Source organism: Drosophila ficusphila, unplaced genomic scaffold (genome assembly GCF_018152265.1).
Source record: "Drosophila ficusphila isolate 14025-0441.05 unplaced genomic scaffold, ASM1815226v1 contig_106, whole genome shotgun sequence".
Lineage (NCBI taxonomy): Eukaryota > Metazoa > Arthropoda > Insecta > Diptera > Drosophilidae > Drosophila > Drosophila ficusphila.
Genome location: NW_025063993.1, coordinates 731,718 through 755,889, shown reverse-complemented (window position 1 = coordinate 755,889; position 24,172 = coordinate 731,718). Strand labels below are relative to the sequence as shown.

Below are 24,172 nucleotides of genomic sequence, written 5' to 3'. Positions count from 1 at the left end.
ACTCGACTGAGATCTGTACCCCGGCCGAGAAAATATCCTTACAACACCCAGTATTCAGAACAAGGCGAGAGAGTAATTTCATATTCAAGTCGCTCCCTAAATGGAGCGGAAAGAAATTACTCCGTGACAGAAAAAGAATGCTTGGCGATTGTATGGGCCATATGGAAGTTGCGACCGTACCTGGAGGGATATCACTTTAAAGTCATCACGGATCATATGGCACTGAAATGGCTCAACAGTATAGAGAGCCTGTCAGGAAGAATTGCGAGATGGGCGCTGGAACTCCAGCAGTATGACTTCGAGATATCCTACCGAAAACGCCAACTTAATGTCGTGGCGGACGCCCTGTCGAGACAGCCATTGCCAGCGGAATGCCACCGAATGAAAACAGCAAAGGCAGGCACGAAGAGAGATGAGAAACAAGGTGGAGCAGAACCCGCAGAAATACCCGGACTACATGCTGGAGGGCGAGCAGATGTATCGCCACATACCACACAGGTCAGGAAACGAGGACCCGGTCGCGTGGAAGCTATGTATAACCAGAGGATCAAGACAGGGACAGGGACGTCAGAGCCTACGTAAGTGGCTGCGAGAGCTGCATGAAGTACAAGCCGAACCAGCTGCAGGCAAAATGTTGACTTCGTCGGGCCACTGCCGCGAGTGAATTTTGTGCATTTTATCATGAAATAATAAACTTTAACGATCTGATTTTTGTCTTTTTGACTACTTTCTTTTGTGCTTCGTCCGTCATCAGTAGTGTTGTTGTTAGAAGTGCATGCATATTAACTGACCCGCTCTCCCGCTTTTCTCTTTTGTACTAACATACTCGAAAGTTCTAAGCGTGCAATTTATACGCTCTTGCGGTACATTTGAGTTGCTCGCTTACCAATTTCGATTTGATTTTCTCTCGGCACAGTGGTCCGTAACATAATTAACATGGAATCCTACAATGTCTGCTTAAAAAAAACCTGCCTTCAGGTTATAAAGCCTGAGCAGGCTAAACTCGCTTGTTGGCTTTGTGACAGGATGGGGCACACTAAGTGCGCTGGATTCACAGGGCGGACAAGCGACTATCTTAGTAAAGGCCTTGGTTTGCAGTTCTGCTGTGAATCTTGCAGCGAAGTTGCGAAGGAAATGAAGTCCTTCATGAGCCAAACTAAAGGCGGCCTTAAGGGGCTGATCACTAGTTTTGGCATAGCTAGAGATATTCGAGTTCGAACGCCGCCGCGTATGGACGTGTTTTTCAATCGCTCAGTGAAAACTCCTATTTTACCAGCATCCAACTGCGAAAATATAGGCCCACTAGTGAACCCAACAAACCCCAGCGAAAAGACGCTTTCCCACACAAAAAAAAACCCTGTGTTTACCTTATTAAACCTATCATAAACAAATAAGCAAGCTCCAAACAAAAATGAGTGAGCGTTGCGCTCAAACTCAGAGCGCGCGCCCTCGTTCAAGCATCAACAACGCTTACTTTACAATAAAGTCAAGCGCCGACAACAACAGTGCACATAGCACCCTCTCAGTGCAGCCTCAGGGAGCACGCTCTTGCTCTCCCGCGCTTTTACAAGCAACGCCAAACACACCAACCGCTCTCCCTATGGAGCAATTACCTTGGAGCGAGCAATGCACCTCACCGCTGCCCCCGCTCTCTACTCTTCCGCCAACCTCAACGTCAACACAACCCACAAAATTATCAACAACGATATCCAATACCGCAGCAAGTACCAAACAAATAAACTCCAAGCTTTTAACATCGTCTCTGCCACTCTCCACAACATCTGCAACAACTACAACAACGACAGCTCCCCTAACAACAACAAGCTACTCCTCTAGATCGTCCTGTTCTATAACAACAACACTTACCGAATTAAACTAACAAAGCCTTAAACGGACTCGTGATAGACAGTCGCCTGGACAAGTAAACGAGCAAACGAACTCAACCAAAAAACAACGGAGTAAAAACCAAAGAGCCACTCAAAAAACACTCAAAGAGTATTGACTAGCAGAACCACGCTCAAACAACTGCTTTGAGTTGCTGGCGCATGAGCAAGACGATGAAGCTCAAAGCGACAATGGGACAGACCGGAACCTAATCGCGCAAATACAGCGAAAACCCAAACCTCCACAGATCTACGTACAAAATGTAGAAAATATCCACGCACTAACAACTGCACTAAACTCACTGCCCGAGACAAAACTCGAGCTAAAAGCACTCTCAACGAACGAAATAAAAATACAACCGCAAGAAAGTATACACTCTATACACCATCTATTACACAAACATCCTTAAGTTGCTTAAAGATAAAGAGGCAAAATTTTACACGTACAGACCGAAAGATCAGAGAGGATTTAAAGTACTACTCCGCCATGTACATCATGCTACCGAAAAAAACGAAATAAATAACGAACTAGCCGACCTTGGGCATACAGTACTAAACATCCACAACATTCAACGCAATGACACAAAAAAAACTCCTACCCCTCTTCTCAATTGAACTTAAATGGCAAAATAACAATAAAGACATATACAAAATAAGCCATCTATTACACTGCAAAGTTACTTTTGAACCACCGCACCAAAAACGTATAATACCGCAATGTACAAACTGCCAAAAATACGGACACACAAGAAATTACTGTACGAGAGATCCTATTTGCGTAAAATGCGCTGGTAAACACCAATCAGCCAACTGCCACCTACAAATAACCAACTCTGACAAGAGCCAAATAAAATGCGCTCTCTGTAGCGAGAACCACACCTCCAATTATAAAGGTTGTATGGTCTATAAAGCCCTACAACTTAAAAAAATATCCAAGTCTCCGGCAAAAAGAAATACCACAAATCCAGACCCCACCCGAAATTGCCACAAAAAGTACACCTGACCTGATCAATCCTAAAATATCATACGCAGAAGCCCTACAAAACAACAAACCTCCAACATCAACCCACCAAACTTTCCTACACAATGATGAGCCGTCCATTCCAACAAACAATAACCAACAACAAGAGGACATGCAAGAACTGAAGACACTTATGAAACAACTGATTGCACAGATGTCATGCATGATGAACATAGTTACCATACTTGTAACCAAACTTGACAAACAATAATTTGATTATCGCAGTCTGGAATGCAAATGGACTATCGCGCCATATCCTAGAAATAAAGAGCTTTCTACAAGAAAACCATATTGACATAATGCTAATTTCAGAGACCCACGCCACAGACAAAACATATATCAGCATTCTTGACTATAACATATTCTTCACAAACCACCCAGACAACAAAGCCCATGGAGGCACAGCAATCATAATCAAAAATGACCTAAAATGTGTAGAAGTAGAAGGCTATAAGGCTGCAAAAATACAACCCACGACAATAACAATTTCGGACCAGTTTGGACAACTAAACATCTCGGCTGTTTACTGCCCACCCAAATTTAATAACACGAAAGAGTAATACCTAGACTACCTAAATTCGCTTGGGAATCGATACCTGGTGGGAGGAGACTACAACGCCAAGAATGCCATGTGGGGATCGCGCCTGACAAATGCAAAGGGAAGACAACTTTACGAAGCTATCAAAGCAAATAATAGCCGTACAATAAGTACAGGAGAGCCAACATACTGGCCAACTGATACAAAAAAACTTCCCGACTTGATTGACTTTTGCATTACCAAAAACTTGACACACCAAAACATAAAATTAAAGTCAAGCCTGGACCTATCATCAGACCACTCACCAATCTTAGTAACTATAAAAAGCACACCAGACCTGACAAGCAACACTCCGAGCCACAACCACAAAACGAACTGGAACAAATTCAGGGAGATATTACTTGACAACATGGATACCATGGCCTCTCTAAAAACAAATGGAGAACTAGACTCTGCTATAATGCACTTAAACGACAACATAATTAAAGCTCTATGGCAATCGACGCCGGCTCTGATCCCCGTAATAACCAAATGGACTCCATCACACATAAAAGACAAAGCGCCAACTAAGAAAAATATGGCAGTCCACCAAGCACCCAAATGAAAGGCCAAGCTAAACCATGCAACAAAAGATCTCAAGCAAACGCTTCAAGAGTACAACGAAAGCCAAATCAGGAGTCAGCTGGAAAATCTGGGAACAACGACATCTACAAACTACTCCCTATGGAAAGCAACTAAAAAACTGACAAAAGCAATTATACATAAACATCCAATAAAGACAAAGAAAATTCATGGGCAAGAACAAACAAAGAAAAAGCTGACACACTGGCAGAACACTTTGAGGAAATTTTTACGAACAGTATGGACAACCAAAACGTTGAGCTTTTATCACATTTACCCAAACCCAACTGTGCAATCAGAAGAACAACGATAAACGAAATAAGAGAACAAATATTAAAAGTCAAAGAAAAAAAGACATCGGGCTATGACCAAATCAGTGGTAAAACACTAAAAGAGCTGCCAGACAATACGATTAAGTTTATAAGAGACATTTTTAATGCAGTGATAAGACTGAAGTCCTTCCCTTCGACGTGGAAAATGGCGCAGATTACAGCAATCCCAAAACCTCATAAAAGTGCATCTCTTGTTAGCTCATATAGACCAATCAGCCTGTTACCAATTTTATCAAAAATCTTCGAAAAAATTTTACTTGACAGAATCAACCCAATCTTAGTAGAACAAAATGTAATCCCACCCCATCAATTTGGTTTTCGAAAAAAACACTCAACGGTGCAGCAAGTGCACAAAGTTATCAACAAAATAACAGAAGACTTTGACAACAAGAAAGTTTGCGTAGCAGTATACATGGACATTGCAAAGGCGATTGACAAAGTATGGCATACAGGACTACTCCATAAGCTTCACAACATCCTACCATTTAACCTATTCACTATACTAAAAAGTTACTTGACTAACAGATATTTCTATATCAAATGCGACGATGAACGTTCAGATCTTATGCCTGTGGCAGCGGGTGTACCCCAAGGCAGCGTACTAGGACCAGTATTATACCCTATATACACAGCAGACATCCCAAACCCACTGGCCCATAGTTCCATGATTGCAACCTTTGCTGACGATACAGTGCTATTGGCCTCTAGTTACACAGAAAAAAGAGCAGCAAACACACTTCAAGAGATATTAACAACAACGATCCACAGAGAGCTAAGAATACAGACGATCTCAGAGATAATTAAGCAGAATTGCATTATCCACATCCAAAAATTACTTGCGCACCAGAATCATAGCCAAAAGACATTCCGAGAAGAGAAGCACAACCACGAAGACTAAAAGGGAGAACTCCCACAGCATTAGCGCACCATTAACAGAATAAAATAAAGTAAATAAAAATAAGCGAAATTAAAAGGTTATACCAACACAATGGTGTTGGTAATAAGTTAACCCCACATGTTGTCTTCCAAAACAATTACTTAATATTCTATTGAATAAATGTAATAAATAAAGGGGTTAGAAAAAAAAAAAAGTCCCCGAAGTGCAAAAAGGGTGCCGGTGCACTATGGTTTTTTTCGCGTTTTTTTTTTTTTTTGGCATAAAGTCAATTTTTTGTTTGTTTGTATCTTAAAATTTTTTTATTTTTAATTTTTAAACACCCTAGACAGATAAAAAAAATATGTAATTTTAATACATGGAGCAACACTGTCCTACTGGCGAGCTGTTAAAGTCAGCTAATTATGTACCACCTGTTTTGTATGAAATTGGCGCGAAAAATTGTGCAACTTTGATCGTTTGTTGTGGCAAAAGTTTACGAAAAAGTTAAGTGAATAAATATGGAAAACGATTGTCCAGGTATCCAAAACTAAAGTTTACCAATGTTTGTGTCGTTGTTATGTGTTTTTTCCAATTGTACCGTGTTTTGTTTATGTGTATTTTTAGAACGAGCTAAACAAGTGTAGTTGTGTTTCGTGGATCAGTACTTTTGCATGGCAAAGTGTTGCAAAAAGTTGTAAATGAGAAACTATTAACCAAAGTGTGCAGATTAATGAGAAACTAACCATTTTTATCCGAATCCACACGTTTTCGAAAAAATCAATAACAAAATTGAGTAACTTCTATAGTAATTAACATAACCAAACTTATTACAAATTTTGTAAAATGTATCTTTACTTTCAGATTGAAGCACTAATAATGGAGATGAATACTAAAATTTGATCTTGGATAATTGTTTTTTTTTTTTTTTATTAAATATAATATAAAAAAAATAAGAAATAAAAATGTTTAATGGAGCTTTTTTGTATGTCGGCCAGATCGGTTATATGGCAGCTATATGAAATAGTGCTTTAAATCATTTAAAATTTGGCAGGTCATCTTGGGAGCTTCAAAAATGTATACAAACCAAATTTAAATTCAATAGGTTTAAAATTAGAGTTTATGCAAAAAAAAAATCGAAAAAAAAAACCATAGTGCGGTGGTAGGCCTAAGGGAATCATCCCGCAACTTCAAAGCGACCAGCAGAACTCCTCTGCGGATAAGCAGCCGACTTTAGCAACCCCTCAAATGTTGCTAAGATCGGCAGCTAAAAAATATTCGGACCCCGATTAATCCACAGTGGAGTGTATGAGACCAATGCCTATAAAAAGTTCCGATTTGTCTGAAGGTGGTTCTCGACCTGTAATTCCACCTAATCCGCTAAATATTCCCCCACAAGAGGTTTCTGAGACCGGACTACCGGCCCAAATTGTCACTGCAGGTCCATACCCCTCATTGTGATTCCACAAACGAAACAAATATTTGTTTCTCGGCTACACCCTGATCTCACATCATTTGATGTTTCGTCTTATATCAAAGCCAAAATAAATGCCGATAACGTGAAGGTGGAAAAATTTAACTTTTCATATTCTACGAACATTTCATCTTTCAAGATAAGTGTTCCTGACGAACTTTTTAACACCATATGCTCGAGCGATTTTTGGCCGGCAAAAATGGTGGTTAAGGAGTTCGTGGAAAAAATAAAAAAGAAAGGTCCTACGGGAATAAAACTCCCCGGTCGGGACCAACAAACTGCGCCGTCCTTAGCTCCTTCCCCAAAAAACTAACCACTAACTTCTTAATTAGCTATCAGAATACAAGAGGTTTGCGTAGCAAGCTAATCAAATTGTATACTGATAGCTTTTCGTTTGCATTCCAAGTTATTGTGTTTACAGAAATCTGGTTAGCTCCGAAGTTTTTCCCGGTAAGTACACAATATATAGGCATGACCGTCCCTCTAGACGGGGAGGGGGCGTCCTTATTGCAGTGGACGCTAACCTCACGTCAGAAAAGGTTTTGACAGATGATCCTTTGAAATTAAAGTAAGAATTTTTATGGGTAAAACTGTCTGTCGCTGGCAGGTTAATTTTTATTACCTGCTCTTACATACCTCCTTCGTCCGATCTTGAGGACTATTTTAGGCACCTATCAGCTATAAAGTCAATTTCGATTTCTTTGTCCGATATGGATCAGTTAGTAGTTCTAGGTGATTTTAATATACCTGGAACTTCGTGGTCCTCGGATGATAATTCCAATGCTTTACAACCTATAGGCCAAAATAAATTCATTGACGGTCTACTTCACATACCTCTGTGTCAGGTAAACCATGTTCGAAATTCATTAGATCGTTTACTTGATTTGTGTCTTGTCTCAAATCCTGAAAGTGTTTTTCTTTCTAGAGCAACACCATTTACGCTGCCTGAAGATCCCTATCACCCTGCTTTCGAGGTGACTATCGACACTGGTATAACAGTTAAAAATAATGCTATAAAGGCAGCCAAGCGAACTCATTGTTTTCGCAGGACTAACTTTCTGAGACTTAATCAACTTATATCTGGCAATGACTGGTCCGATCTCTACTCCTGGCATAACATGGAAGAAGCCATTACAATTTTTTATTCGGCAATCAAATCGTTTTTTAGCTCGTGTGTTCCGCTATATATCCCATCAACATCCAATAAACCACCTTGGTTTAGCAAGAAGTTGTCACACCTTAGGAATTTAAAGTCCAGACTTTATAAAAAATATAAGATTTCAGGTTGTCAGTCTGTTTTTGGAAAATACATAAGAGCTCGGTTAAACTTTACCGTGCTTAACGCTCAGTGTTACAAAAATTATTTAGTTCGTTGCAAGTCCCAGTTTTTACGGGATCCTAAACGGTTTTATAATTTTGCTAACACTAAGCGCAGATCATCTTCCTTTCCGCATTCGCTTTCGTTTGAAACTGCTAATACTGACCAGGCAATAGCCGATCTGTTTGCCCAATTCTTTCAAACCACTTACTCCACAGTGTATCATTCAAATGAGCAATATTTATACGCCATACCTAAGTCGAACTTAATATTTCGTCCCTTTTTAAACGAAAGCTCCCTTCTTTTGGATCTTCAACGTGTTACACCAGTTTACTCCCCAGGTCCTGACGGGATTCCTGGGTGTGTTCTTAAACACTGTGCTAATGCATTGTGTAAGCCCCTTCTCAAGCTGTTTCCCCTATCCCTACAAACTTGTCAGTTTCCCCTTGTTTGGAAGGAGTCATTTGTTATTCCCCTTAATAAAAAGGGAATCAAGTCGGATGCTAGCAATTATAAAGGTATTTCTAAATTAGCAATTCCAACGCTTTTTAAGCGAGTAATAACTCCTCACTTGCAGCACCTATGTATATCAGTCATATCTCCATGCCAACACGGATTTATGAAGCGCAGGTCTACTACAACAAATCTTTTAGAGCTCACATCCTTCGTGATAAATGGCTTTAAAAATCATTTTCAAACTGATGTCATTTACACAGACTTCAGTAAAGCATTTGACTCTGTAAATCACTTCCTATTGATTCGCAAACTTGACATGATAGGGTTTCCAGCAGATCTTTTAAGTTGGCTCCTTAGCTATCTCAGTGGCCGAATGCAAAGAGTCCTTTTCAAAAATTCCTTAAGTAGTCTCCTCAGAGTTACCTCTGGTGTACCACAAGGAAGCCATCTGGGACCATTACTTTTTACCTTGTTTATTAATGATCTTCCATCGATCATTGCGCATTCCCGCGTACTTATGTACGCGGACGATGTAAAACTGTGTCTGCAGTGTAATAAATACTCCCGTCACTCAAACCTTCAAGCAGACCTAAACAATTTTCAAAACTGGTGTCACGACCATGGTACAATTATATAAGGTAGTCCCGTCGGCTGCAAAATCGTTCGGGTTCTTTCCCCCTATCGACCCGAACCCATAGGAAAACACTCTCTCTCTCGCTCTAATTGTAGTGTCGATAGGGGGAAGAAAAAGCCGACGGGACTACCTTATATAGTTGTACCATGGTCACGACAATTTACTGAAATTAAACAATTCTAAGTGCAAGCTGATGAAAATTGTCGGGTCAATCCGCATATTGTCACCTATTCGCTAAGTGGTAATGCCTTGGAAAGGATAACGCTTGTTGACGATCTTGGCGTCCTCTAGTCCTCTTCTCTTTATATCGTTGGTCCGACCAATCCTTGAGTATGAGGCACCTGTACTGGATAAAGTAGTGACAGTGTAAGATCCTTCGTGTCGCTGCTACAACCACAAGCAAAGGTGCCGATCACTAATAAATACATACATTTCTAACAGCGTGTTTTGATGCTTAAATTTTGCACTATTGCAATGTATTTTTTTTCTGCACGACGCAATATCCGGTAAAATTTTTCAATTTTCTTGAAAAATTTCGTTCGTATAAGCGGTTTGTCGCCAAAAGCGGCAACGCTCTAAGCGGAGGCCCTTTCATATAAGTTTGTATGGGGACCAACCAAACCATCGAGTTTTCGTCACACAACCCGGACGGACACTATAAGCGGAGTCGTTATAACAGGCTTGTACTGTATTTACAAAAAAAAATATAAGTTCGACAATTTAGAACCGGTGAAAACGACAACATGAAAGAACTGTGACGACGAATACCGATCAAATCATGGATGATGTTTGGGTGCCTTATGAATTGACGCAAAATACCCTTCTGGACCGAAAATGTGCATGCGATATGCTGCTGAAACGGTACGAACTCGACGTTTTGCTGTGTTTGGCATGATTGGTAGCGTATTATTCACCATGATCTGCTGGCGCTTGATTCTTCTATCTACTGCGGAAAACTGGACAGCTTAAAGCAGGCGGTCGACCAGAAACGTACAGAATTGGCCAACAGGAAGGGGGTAGTAGGAATTCACCGGGACAACGCCAGACCATTCACTTCGTTTATGACTCGTCAGAAGCTACGGGAGATCCAATGGGAGGTTTTATCGCATCCACCATAAAGGCCGAACATAGCGCCAAGTGATTACCACCTTTCCCTGTCCACGTCGAATGCTTGTAAAAAGTTTCCTTCGCTTCCACGAAGAGGGTATTATGAAGTTGCCGTCTAGATAGAAACAGATTATCGAACGTCGCATATTTTAACTAAATCCGATCACTGTAAAACTTTTAATAAAGCATTAAATAAAGAGCAAGCGGATGGGAGATATTCGACAACCTTATATATATTCTAACAGTTTATTTTTACTGTTTTATGTGGATAACCTCCTAGTGAGTTTACAAAATATTTGTAACTTACATTTTTTAACAACACCAAAATATACTTTTCTATTATTCAGAAAAACGTCAAGAGGATCTGTTTCTTGGTAAAAGATCTTCGCGTTTGGAAATAAGAATTAGTAAAAGTAAAGCGTATATATGAAAAAAATGATTTTATCTGAACTGATAAAAAAGAAATGTGTTTTTATAATATTTTTATATGTATATATTAAATGTTGACCATAAGGATAAGTATGTATTAATATTTTATACTAGTGTTTTAATATTTCTGCAAAAATTATGTGCAGATTAAAAAATCCTTTTATGTTAGTCCCACTTTTAAAAATACTTTACAAAACTAGTTTCACTGTGAGAAGTTATTTAACTTTCGTGTTTATTTCCTCTACAAACAGTTAATCAATAGTTTTTTAAGACAGTAGCTTATTATATTTTATTTCTCTTCTGATTTTATATTTTTCATAATTATTATCATAAATGTTTAATGGCTGCTATCCCGTTTTCGAAAATACAGTATTTGTAATAATGAAATAACCACTTATTGCTGATTATTGGGATTCATTTGTCCATTGACGATAGGTAAAAAATATGGATGAGCCATAGCTTCGCGAGCAGTGAGTCGGTCAACATGATCATAGCGTAATAATTTATCAAGAAAGTCTAGTGCTTCAGGAGAAACTAGATGTTGGTTGTCTGAATGAACAAACCTTTCCCATCGCTTTCGGGAGTGCCGTTGTAGAATGTCGTGAAATCTTGGATCTAGGTCAATATTGTATTTATCTAAATACGCGTAAAGTTCTTCAGTGCCCAGCACCTTAGCAATGCGTACTAACTGATCATAATTGTCGTGTCCATGGAAGAACGGCTCTTTTCGAAATATCATGGATGCCAACATACATCCTAATGACCACATATCAAGTGAATAATCGTACATTTGGTAATCTACCAGCAACTCGGGACCTTTAAAGTATCTGGACGCCACACGAACATTATACTCTTGCCCAGGATGATAAAACTCCGCAAGACCCCAATCTATAAGGCGCAATTTTCTATTTTCATGATCGATCATAACATTATGGGGCTTTACATCGCGATGCATTATTCCCATGCTGTGACAGTAGTCAAGTGCCTTTAGAAGCTCAAACAAATAATAGCGAATCTCATAATCAGTTAATGTTTGGTAAAGTTGCTTAAAATCCGTATTATTAACATGTTCGAAAATTAGCGCCGGGGTCCGAGAAACTGGATCCTTTACAACGGCTAACAGTGTTATTATATTGGTTCCGCCACGCAAGTTCTCCAAAATTTTAATTTCACGCTTTATCTTCTTCTTTTTCACAGGTTTTAGAATTTTCACAACACACTTTTCTGTGGTTGTAATATTTATAGCCTCGAATACCTCAGAATACTTTCCACGCCCTAATTTTCGGACCAATTGGTAATCGTCTTGATTGCCCCAATCAACAACATAATTCTCGTAGTCCCAATATTCATCTGGCTTGTGCGCATTCACATCTGTGTACACACGAGCCGCACTTGGTAATGTCATTTCGTGTAATGTGTCCTTTTTTTGCTGCTCTAATTTAAACCTCGGATAGGGGTGAATCAATAACTTTGTGTGAGCTGTTTCTGTTTTCAGTCGAATGGTCCAAGCAACACTCTTTTTGTTGAACAACAGTCTGAAATAAAGAAGATGTAAATTATTTTCTTATATAATATTATGCCCTAATCCAAGGGTGCTCTTCTTTTTGTAACTTTTGGGCTAGGCTTTGCTGATTCCCAGCGATATCTCCTATTGAAAAAGCCAAGCCATTATTTAAACACACTTTTTTATCGTTTAGACACCCCTGCCTTACAAAAATTGTAAAAAAAAAAAAAACAACCATGTTATATATATTTTTTATACCCTTTTGAAAATGTGTTTAAATTTCAGTGAGATGTTTCCAGTGGCATAGGAACTATAAAAAAATAATGGAGTTCAAATTATAACGACGTTGTTCTTTATCATACGAACATGAATATAGATTTTTATCGATATTTGATATAGAAATATCGATTTTTGCTTCACATATCAAATAGTTGCCATAGAAAAAGTTAAAATTAATACATAGGTCGAGAAGTACTATAGTACGCCTAATTGTTATTGGTGTACGTCGGGCCGTTTTGACTTACAGACAGCACAGGATTTATTCGGACACCCGTGATTATTCACCAATAATTCAAAAAAATATATAATGAAAATAAAAATGTAATATTTCATATTGAAGAACAACATCCTTCGCATATTTTAAAAGACTAAATACGAAACTTTTAACATAAATACTAATAGTATTTTAAAATAACCTAAAAAATCATTTTTTCTCGCATAAATATTATTCTTAGACTTTAAGGAATCCGGATAAAAACAACTTTTTTTGGTAAAATTTGTTTTTAACATTTGGTGAGCCCTCCCTTACCATCAACAAACGCTTGTAAACTTCTACCCATGCTGTTGACCCACTTGACTGTCTCATTAGCGCTTATTTTATCTCATTCCGCCTGCAAGGCGGTTCTTAAAGATTCCTTTGAGGATATACTGTGCTTCCCTGTTTGATGTTCCATACGTGTTCTATTGGGATTAAGTCTTGAGAATGGATAGCTGTTTGCAGTTCATTGGCCATTCTTGCACCAAATAGGAAGAGTGCTTCTTGTTAAAACATGAGTTTCACTGGATCAAATCCAAGGTTTAAAACACTAGGAATTTAAATAAGGCTTAGAATATCCTTATACAAATTATCCTTTGTCAAAATAAAAGTGAAATATACTCGAAACTTGAACTTGCTTCTTTTAACTTTTGGTATCAATGGAAAGGTAATTCAAATGCCGTTTGAATAATACCATACTTTTCTCAACTCATTCGATATTTATTGAAAAGGGCCATTTTAAACAAAAAAGTCAAAAAAAAAACTTTTTCCCTCGGCTTCAAAACTAAAATTTTTGGATGCAAAAAGTTTCTTTAAACAAAAATAATAGGAACTGCAAAAAGAATTTTTCAAAAATAATTTTTCTTCTATTTTTAATGATTTTTTGAAAATGATTAAAAATACGCATTTCAGCCGTATTTTTCTCTTTTCCATACAAATTTTTTCCGACATTGTCACCTTTAAAAAATCATTAAAAATAGAAGAAAAATTTTTTTGAAAAATTCTTTTTGCAGTTCCTATTATTTTTGTTTAAAGAAACTTTTTGCATCCAAAAATTTTAGTTTTGAAGCCGAGGGAAAAAGTTTTTTTTGACTTTTTGTTTAAAATGGCCCTTTTCAATAAATATCGAATGAGTTGAGAAAAGTATGCTATCATTCAAACGGCATTTTAATTACCTTTCCATTGATACCAAAAGTTAAGAGAAGCAAGTTCAGGTTTCGAGTATATTTCACTTTTATTTTGACAAAATACTTATGGCCACCATTGTATGTATATAGTTTCGCTCCTTTTATCTTCTATAAAAACCATTCTGCCGTCTCTACACGAAGCTACAGACCCCCAAACCATCACATTCCCGCCACCATGCTTAATAGATGGTAACAAGTTTTTCTCTTGCACAGCTTCACTTGCCCTTTTCCATACTTAGGGAGGACCGTCGTGTCCAAATATGTTGTATTTCCATTCGTCACTTAAAACTAAGTTTTCTCAGAACGAATACCTCTTGCTTAAATACAATTTTGTAAACTCCAAACTTTTTTTGTAGATGGCTGAAATAAAGTCAGCTTGTAGCAGATATTGTTTTTTCCGCTCCCGGCGTGGTGTCAGTATGGTCTGCAGCAAAATCTCATGTTTCAAAATATTTTGTTGTCACGCTATGTATTGTGGAAGGTGATTTGCCAATTAACTACCAATTTCCCGATAGCCACGAGTCTCCATATGCTGTTTTAGTATCGATTTTCGTAACTTCAAGGACAAATCTTGACTACGTGCCATTTCGTCAAATATTATTAATAAACGCAGCGAAAAAAACACAAAGTGATTACAAGTTAAATACAAAATAAGAATGACCGATTTACTGTGCAATCAGAAATAGAAGACAATAAATAAAAAAGGGTACAAACAACTTGTGTGCCGTTTTGGATTATATTTGGATGGCCCTGATGGGCTCAAATTAAGTTTTTTTTTCATCGGAAAATATAATCCAAACATTAAAAAAAATTAAAATGAAGCTTAGCAGGAGCCTTTAAGAATAGCTTACTGAGCGCGAATTCGTTGCAAAATTTTCTTCTGCAAAATTGTGCCGCGTGTGCCTCATGAGTTATCCCAAAAAAACCTTTTCGACCGTGTATCAATCTGCGAATCTTTGTTGCACCGTAATAAACTCGACTCATTTCTGGATCGGTTAGTCACTGTTGATGAAAAATGGATCACATATGACAACATAAAGCGTAAAAGATCCTGGTCGAAGCACGGTGAGTCGTCTCAAACGGTGGCAAACCCAGGACTGACGGCTCAGAAGGTGTTGCTGAGTGTATGGTGGGATATCAGAGGAATTATCCATTATGAAGTGCTGCCCTATGGCCAAACCATCAATTCTGACCTCTACTGTGAACAACTGGAGCGATTGAAGATTGCACTTGAACAGAAGCGGCCAGCCATGGTGAATCGTAATGTTCCATTGTGTTCCATCATGACAACGCCAGGTTCCATACATCTTTGGTAACGCGTCACAAGCTACAGGAGCTTGGTTGGGAAGTGTTAATGCATCCACCTTATAGTCCGGACATTGCCCCAAGCGATTACCATCTGTTTTTGGCCATGCAACATTTTTTCAATGGACAAAAATTGAGTTCAAGGGAGGATTGTGAAAATCGAATCGCCGAGTTTTTTGCCAGTAGGGACAAGGAATCCTTAAGGAGAGGCATATACAAGTTACCATCAAAATGGCAGAAAATCATCGAAGACAACGGTACACATAGCACTTAAATCGGACAATAAATAACTATGTTAAAATCGTCGTCAAAAATCAATAAAGAAACCGGTATATCATTACCAAACAACCCAATATATATACACTCAAAATCGTCAAAAAAAAATTTCGATTTTTTCGAAATTGCAACTCGATATAACCCCTTAAACGTCGACCCATGCTGTTGACCAAATTGGCCGGGTCTTTTATCCAATTCCACCTGTAATGCGGTTTTTAAGGATTCCTTTAAGGATATACTGTCATTCCTAATTTTTTTCTCAAGTTTGTCCCATACGTGTTCTATTGAGTTTAGGGGCACAAGTAGTGCGACGGCCTAAAAAAAAGGTGATTTTTGGGTTTTTTTTTTTATTAAAAAAAACTACTTTATCAATTATTTCAAAATTTTCAGAATATATTTATACATGTTTTAAGAATATACAGTGAAATTTTTGAAAAAAAAAAAAAAAATATTTTTTAAGTTATAATCGATTCTCTTTCAAAATTTATTTTTATATAGCTGAAATTAAAGCCTTTCGGCGATGTAAACCATCCTTGTACAGGTTGCGGATTGTTGGGGGCAAATTATTAAGGTTCAAGGGGTTATATACCTTTTTCAAGCTCAAAAAATCGAAAAAATTTTTATGATTTTTTTTTTTCTATTTTTCTGCAAAATTTTGTAGAGATCAGGGCACTAGAACCTAAGATACAGCCGTTCATAGCGCACGGTGTACGGTGTACCTAATGTCCACCTAAAACTTTAAAGGCGATTATCTCGGAATCGCATTTTTGAGAAAAGGTCATTGCGGTGAGCACGATATCTCGGTAACCACTACATCGAGCGATTTGAAATTTTGGGGGATTGTTTGTAGATACAATAGCTAGTTCGTGAACGAAGGAATTTTATTTTCGACAAATTTTTCTATTTTTTTGGGGCGAAAAACTAAATTATTAGACCTCGAAAAATCGGTTTTTTTGAAAAAATAATCACTGTAACTTTAAAAAATTTTTTTTCGTAAAATCCTTTGTTCACGAACTAGGTAACACTATATACTAACGAAGTTTTTTTTTTTTTTTTTCGTTGAGCCGTTTTCTTGTTTTCTTGTTTTCTTGCTCACCGTTAGCCACTACTTAAAAAAGGACATCTGCGGCAAGGACTATAACTTCCACAATTCTCAAAATTTTCACTCGAAATTTTTTTACGAATTAAGTTAAGGACACGTACTTTGATAAAATTTTTATTGAATTTAAATAAAACAATGGTAACATGCTAAAAAAAAATAAATAAAAACCCTGTATTTCTCTGGTGAAAAAGGTACCTATATAGCCCCTTAAGGTTTTAAAGGCAAAAAAGGCTATATTTGTCTTTTTTGCTGCGACATGAGTAATTTAATTTTATTAAGTTTAATGACATATTATTGTTCAACTTTTGAAGAGTATTAGAAATAATTTTGAATGAAAATATTAATAGGCTTTGACGGTTATGTTGAACAAAATACGTGAAGGCTAAACAACATCGAAGCTATGACCATTTTTCTATTATTTTCCAAATTTTCGACCAAATTTTTTTTTTTTATGAAATTTAATTCGTTATTCAAGAGTCGTAAAAAAAACTCTATATTCCAAAAATCACGCTTGACTGATGAAAAACAACGATGTTATAATTTTATTTCAGTTGTTTCTATATAGATTTTTCGATCTTTCCTATGGCAGCTATATGATAACGTTGTCGGATTTTAATAATGCTCATGGGAATAAAAACAACGACGTTATAATTTTTTTTGGTAAAGTTGTGCTTTAGCGGCTTTTGCTAAAAATGGGCTAGGATTTTTTTTTTTCTTTTTTAAGGGATACCTTGGGGCCTAAACATTAATAAAAAAGTGCTTAATATATTTTAATTAATAGATATTGAACTTGCATAAAACGCTTATAACGGTGAAAAAATATTTTCCCAATATGGTATTATAAGGCTGTGAAATATGCAAAAACACGCGTTTTTGGGACCTTTGAGTGTGCGTAGAAGCTGATTGGCTATTGATATTAACAAATCCAAAAACTTGTATTCTTATTTTGACTAGTAGAAGTGAAAAATAAGAAAAAATCAACTCAAACATTTTTTTGTCGCACAGTGTAATCAGCACATCACATGCAAATACGGATTTCCAACGGATTTCGAAATTTTGGAAAAAAAAAAAAAACACATCATTTGCATATTTTACTTTATTTTTTAAGCTGTTTTTACCGTGCACCGCACTTGTAAACAATTACCCATATATGTATACTCAAATTAACTTTAAATTTTATATCACATATTCAATAGCTTTTCATGAAATTTTTGAAGTGAAATTGTTTTTGTTTTTCGCAAAATTTTTTGATTTATTAATTTAAATTATAAAAGTCAGGTGAAGCATTTGTTAATATATTTTATGTAAAGATATTTTATGCAATATTTTTTCTCTGTTATGTCGAGAACGATTTCCTTTTGTTAAAAAAAAACATTTTAAAAATCAGTCAATGGTTTTATATTATTAATAAAAAAAATAAAGGCATGTTCTTATTGAAATTTAATTGTTTATATTTTATGAATGCTTTCTAACATTTAACCAAATATATGTATGTTCATAATTATTCAAAACAGGAGGCCTATTAAAAAGCCGAGTCCGTAAAGAAATCTCGGAAGCCAGACATGTTTTAATTTTTTTCTAATTTATATAATATGCACATTTACTGATGTACATATGTAGCTATATTCTTGTTTTTCATTTGCTTTATGCTGTTATAAATATATATATGTATATATATATACATAAGTGTGGAAGGGTGATACATATGTAGATATGTATATATACCTTAATATAGTAAAATGTACTCCTAAATGTATGTATTCATGCGAATGGAAGGTGGTCTACTTAATATTAGTTTCAACTCGCGCAAATAAAATAATTTCTGTCTCTACTTAATTGACATATGAGCTATACACTATAGATTTTACCGGCTTTTGCATAACAAGAAAACACAATGTGTGGATACTTGTCTATATGTAACCACCATATTGCCACATTAAATACTGATATTAGCTAAGACACATCGTACTTATACAAACACAGGATTTAACACTGAACACATGCTTTATTTCAGTTTTCAGTCATGTACAAAATCAGGCCCATTTCTACTCACGTCTTTAATAAGGCAGCATGCGTTTTTAGGACAATTTTTATATTTTAAGAAGGTTAACTTAACCACTGTCTGTTATAGAATTAGTACTGCATAACAACACAGGTGAAAGTAAAGACTTGACAACAAATCATTGCCATTTTAGGAACAACGGCAGAGAAACAAAATGTTTCCAATCCGATTTTCTTTCCTTTTCTTTGTTGGATTGAGGCGTTATTTAATTTCTTTAGAATTTCAATAAGGAATTAACCAAGAGTTAATCAACAATAGGAAAAACTAATTACATGAAGAGAAATTAATTACTGATTTTTTGAATGTCATTGCACACTGTAATCATATCAGTGTAATAAATGTGTTGTTGGTATACAAAACCATATTCCCCATAGGCACGATTTTAGTTTCCGGGGCGCCAAGATTTGAGGATATGTTTTGGGTAATTGGCCCAAAATAAATACTTTTTACTAAACAAAATTTTTTGATATCTCGACCCGTTTACGAGATATCGAGCCTTAAATATCGGCTTATAGTGCGGCCGTTTCACTGGGAAAAAATTTTTTTAAAAGAAATTATCTCAAAAATAAATATAGCATATGTATCAGTGCATAAGTGCGCGCGCACTTATGGGACATTCTTTTACAAACCGTACGGGTTCGAGAAAATTTTTTTTTTCATATCTCAGAATTGAATGAAAATTTTTTTTATAGCTTCTATGGAAGATTTTATTCGACACGTGTAAAAGGATTTTACTCAAAAAAAATAGTTTTTTATTTATTTTTTCTATATATTAAATATATTATCTCCGCTTCCAGTAGTCACATAATAATTTTTTTTTTTATTCAATAGGTATTAATGTTGCCTTTCAAGTTTTTTACTTACAATTTTTTTATTTGTTCAGAAAAAAAAATTATAAACAATTTAATGGTTTCAAAGCTGATCCCCACAACATATATAATTAGGAAAATTACAATTTAATTCTATACGTCATTCCTAAGAAAAAACACTTGGATTTAGAGTGGGGTCTCGATTAGGTAATAAGATATAAAATAACATTGATCGCGCTGCGGCAGCATGTGGAGCGCGCGCTGCGCAAAGAGTCGAAAATTATTTAATTTCTCTTGATCTGATGAAGACCCCACTCTAATTCCTTTTACTGGTTATTAAGCGAAACATAGGGATAATAAATTGATTTTTTTCAATTAAATAAGTTGTGGGGATCGGCATTGAAATGTCGATATAATGATTAATTTGTTACTAATAAATAAATAAAAAATTAAATTGAAAAATAAAATTACTTTTTGAAAGCTGAATTCTTGAACTAAATAATAAAAAAAAAATTGTAACGATACGATTAATAGAACAAGAGATAAATGATTTAACGTGTTCAAGGATAGAGAGAACCATTGATATTGTCAAAAATCATAACTTTGTAAAAAAAAAATTTTAAGCAAAATACCGGATACACGTGTCTTTTTATTTTGCTTCCTACACCTGGAAAAAAATTTTGACAAAAATCGGAATTGTTACGCAAAAAAAGGTGTACGATTTGTAAAAGAATGTCCCTTATGCATTGATACATATGCAATATTATTTTTTGAGCCAGTTGTTATAAAAAAACTAAGCTTAAAACTGAACAAATAAATTTAAGTGTTCGTCTTCGACCGAAAGTACCGCAAATCTTGAAAGTTCCACGAAAAATATGTGCAATATGTAAGTAATTTCGCCTGCTACCAGCGCTCACTATAATTCGAAATTTAGGGCTCGATATCTCGTAAACGGTGCGAGAAATCGAAAAATTTTATTTAGTAAAAAGTGTTTATTTTGGGCCAATTACCCAAAATTTGTCCTCAAATCTTGGCGCCCCGGAAACTAAAATCTCCCCATAAATATAATAAAAGCATAGTTTTTCCCTTTTAATTCTATCATCTTTTTAGTTTCATATATATAGTTTTCATGCATAGCCACCCAGAAAAAAATCATCATGTTAACATATATGTACAAACACGCTCAAATATGTCATCCTTTTGTTTTTTGGGAAAATAAATTTTTCCGTTTTATATCAACACTATATGTGTTAGGTTATGAAAATGTATATTTTGTATTTTGGAAAATGGGAAAATTCCCTTTTTTTAAGCAGAGAATATACATATGTATTTAAGTAATACCTACATATATACATTTTTATTATGGCGTCTGTAAATTTAATTATGAAAACGTTAATTACAGAACACATTCCCCGACAATAATGATTTTGGGAAAAAACTAGTTTTTACTAAGAAAATGTACTGCTTTTGAGCTTTTTTTATCATCAATAAGTAACCACACTAGAGCTGGGATAAAATCGATGTCAACATCGATTATATCGATTCTTTTTTTTTAGGCCGATGCATCGATTTGGTTTTTAGGGAATCGATGTATCGGAAGCCTAAAAAAAAAAAATGCCATCACTGTGAATAAGAAAAGAGAAAAAACTAGCAAATAAGGGTAAGTTAATTAAAATTGTGATTTAAAATGATAAAATATATCTAAAAAATAAAATATATCTAAAAAACATAAATATTTGTTTTTTTTTAGCTTTTTAAGTTCATTGTTCCATAATTTATAAGATCTTACTGAAAAAAAATATAAATATTTGTTTTTTTTTAGCTTTTTAAGTTCATTGTGCCATAATTTATAAGATATCACTGAAAATAAAATAAATATTTGTCTTTTTTTTTAGCTTTTTAAGTTAATTGTTCCATAATTTATAAGATATCACTGAAAATAAAATAAATATTTGTTTTTTTTTTCGATTTAATCGATTTAAATCGATGTTTTTTTCTGAAAAATCGAAAAGAATCGATGCACCGAGAATCGATTTTATCCCAGCTCTAAACCACACATTTTAAATTGTGAGATGACATGTTAACTTTTGCTTTGGTTGTAAAACATGTACAGATCTATGTATAAAACGGTAGTATCACACAACTCACCGTATTGAAACGATTGGGAAATTTGAAAGATGTGAAATTTACCATTAGTGCACAACTTCCATTCGACAGTGTCGTGAACTATTGTTCTAATTAAATGTTTGGCTCCCTAACTGATCTTAAGAAAAATCTTTATGTCCTAGAACCCTTAAATTGGCATTTTTCGTGCCTGTATTCCGTGCGGTAAATCGCTGATTGCAGCTGTTTTTCAGGGATGCATGCGTAAGAAACTTTACCAAAGCATAACCCGTGCGTAATCGGTTTTACAGGCAGTTTTGCACCAGATTTTTGACAGATACGGTACTTCCTGAATGAAAAGGCAACAAAAAAAGCTAGAGAGTAAAGTAACGGTGAACAGTGAAGTAAGAAGAGTAATGTTAGAATAGTAAAGAATAATAAAGAAAATATATAATAACAAGTTGAAAGCAATGTTTGTTAAAATCGGGGGTTCGGGTTTTGGCCGACCTCAGCATCTCCCTCTAGGCGCCTCTGCTCTTCGCGCGACTCCTCCAATCGAGAAATACCAAGTGCAGTCAGGTTCTCCTCCATTTGGTCCTTCCATCGGAGCTTTGTTCGTCCCCTTCGTCGTCGCCCGTGGTCGACTCTCGCTTCAAATTCCTTCTGAGCTGGAGATTCTTCATCCATACACACGACTTGGCCGAGCCAGCGCAGACGTTTTATTGGGATGCGCCGGACCACGTCCATGTCGTCGTACAACTCGTACAGCTCGTGGTTCATCCGAATGCGAAAGTCGTCCCCAATCCGAACGGGACCAAAGATCTTTAAAAAAAATTTTTCTCTCGAACACTCCAAGCACGGCTGCATCCGGCAGTGGCATTACCCATGCTTCTGCGCCGTATAAGAGCACGTGTAAGATAAGAGTCTTGTTGAGTGTCAATTTTGTTCGGCGAGAGAGGTCTCTATTGCGCATTTGCTTACTCAGACCAAAGTAGCATGATTGATTCTTCTCAGTTATTAAGGCTTTAGATAGCTTCCGAAAGACTTCTTTAAAGCTTTGTTTAGAGGCTGGGGATCGGTGTGTCTGCCAGTTTCGGCGAAGTCTACGCTTTTCTTGAAGGAGCGATTGGATCTGCATGTTTGTACGCATAGTATTTGGGAGGGATGTAGCTAAAGGGTCAGGTGTAGAGTGTTAGGCAGCTGAGGACATTACATCTGCTATGTGCTTAAGTGAGTTTTCAATGTCAGCTTCACACGAGATATTGGGTTCGATTTCAATGTGAGAGCTGATATATTTTTTATACTTTAGCCAGTTTGTTGTATTGGAAGTCAGAAATTGTGGTCGCCCACAATTGTAGAAGCCCAAAAATTCATTTTCTGGAATATTGAATCGTGGGGGACAATACACAGCTGATAGTGTGAGTGGACCGCTGGTTATATTGATACGTATGGATGTGGCCTGCAAGTAGTTAGTAGCGAATGCGTCCTAAGGATGATGCTTTATGCGCTGTTTGACGAGAATGTCGGTGCCTCCATGCGCTTTGCCATCTGGATGGTTGGTCGCGTGAAATACATAGCCGGTGAGATAAAAATAGTTTTTATTGGTTAGATGTGTTTCCGAGAGAAGCATGATATCGATATCATGGTTGTTTAGGAATTGAAGGAGTTCGTATTTGTGTTGGGAAACGCCGTTGGCGTTCCAGAAGCATATTTTTAAGGGATTCATTTAGATTGTTTAATTAAAAGCTCCAAAAGAAGATTTTGGTTTCGCGTTAGGTCTTGCAGGGTACTTTGTATCGATAGCATAATTTTTGTAAGCGTAGCTAGTGTGTGTTCAAGTCCGCTATGTGCTGGTGGGGGGGGGGAAGCTGGTTTTGCTGAGTAGTGGGTTGAGTTGTTCGCTGGGTATTTTGCTCTGGCAGCGAGTCATCTTTTCGATTTGGTATGTGCTGGAGAGAATGCACAACTTCAGGGTGAGAAAGACTTACTGGCACTGGCGATGCTCCAGAGTATCGAAGAGCTCTGGCAAAGGAGACTCCGGGTGTTGTTACTGATGGCGTGAAGTAGTTTGGTTGAACAACATGTTGAGCGGTAGTCGGTTTGCTGCGCCTCTGAGTCAGACGAGTCTTGAGTTCTTTATAGATAGGGCAGCCCCTATAGTTGGCAGTGTGGTTTCCACCACAGTTACTACATTTCCTCGTTGCAGGATCTTCTTTGTTTCTCAGACATGCATCTATGGAGTGCAGATCACCACAGGCGACACAGACTGATCGCAAGGTGCAGTAGCTCCTTGTGTGCCCAAACTCCTGACAGTTAGTACATTGTACCGGGCCGTTTCGCTTGTGTGGTTCCTCTACGGTAATTCTTCGGTGAAGAAGATATTGTAACTTGTAAATAGGGTGGACTGCATTTTTCTTAAGAGGTGCAGTCTCTGGCGCCAGTTCAATCTTAAATAGCGGCTGAGGGATTTTTGCCCTGTTGATTATATTGGTTACATGTTTAACGTCAAAACCTTGCTCTTTTAGTCCCTCGGCTATGTCAGCTACTGGGACGGTTGATTCTATTCCTTTTACTACAACTTGTAGCCCTTTGCTACTTTTGA

At 36.6% G+C, this 24,172-nt stretch overlaps 1 protein-coding gene across 2 annotated transcripts; it reads right to left on the bottom strand.

Annotated features, from left to right (window-relative positions):
• Nucleotides 1-10,887: 10,887 nt before the first annotated feature.
• LOC108099996 (casein kinase II subunit alpha) lies at nucleotides 10,888-18,756 on the bottom strand. 2 transcript variants are annotated; one of them, XM_017203697.2, is made up of 2 exons: nucleotides 18,650-18,756; nucleotides 10,888-12,222 (listed from the first exon to the last, which is right to left on the bottom strand). In XM_017203697.2, the coding sequence occupies exon 2, from the start codon at nucleotides 12,090-12,092 to the stop codon at nucleotides 11,082-11,084; it is 1,011 nt and encodes a 336-aa protein (XP_017059186.1). In that variant the 5' UTR covers nucleotides 12,093-12,222; nucleotides 18,650-18,756; the 3' UTR covers nucleotides 10,888-11,081. The 2 variants fall into 2 exon arrangements, with proteins under 2 accessions (XP_017059186.1, XP_017059185.1); XM_017203696.2 differs by lacking the exon at nucleotides 18,650-18,756 and adding an exon at nucleotides 18,465-18,587.
• Between the last annotated feature and the right edge of the window lie 5,416 nt (nucleotides 18,757-24,172).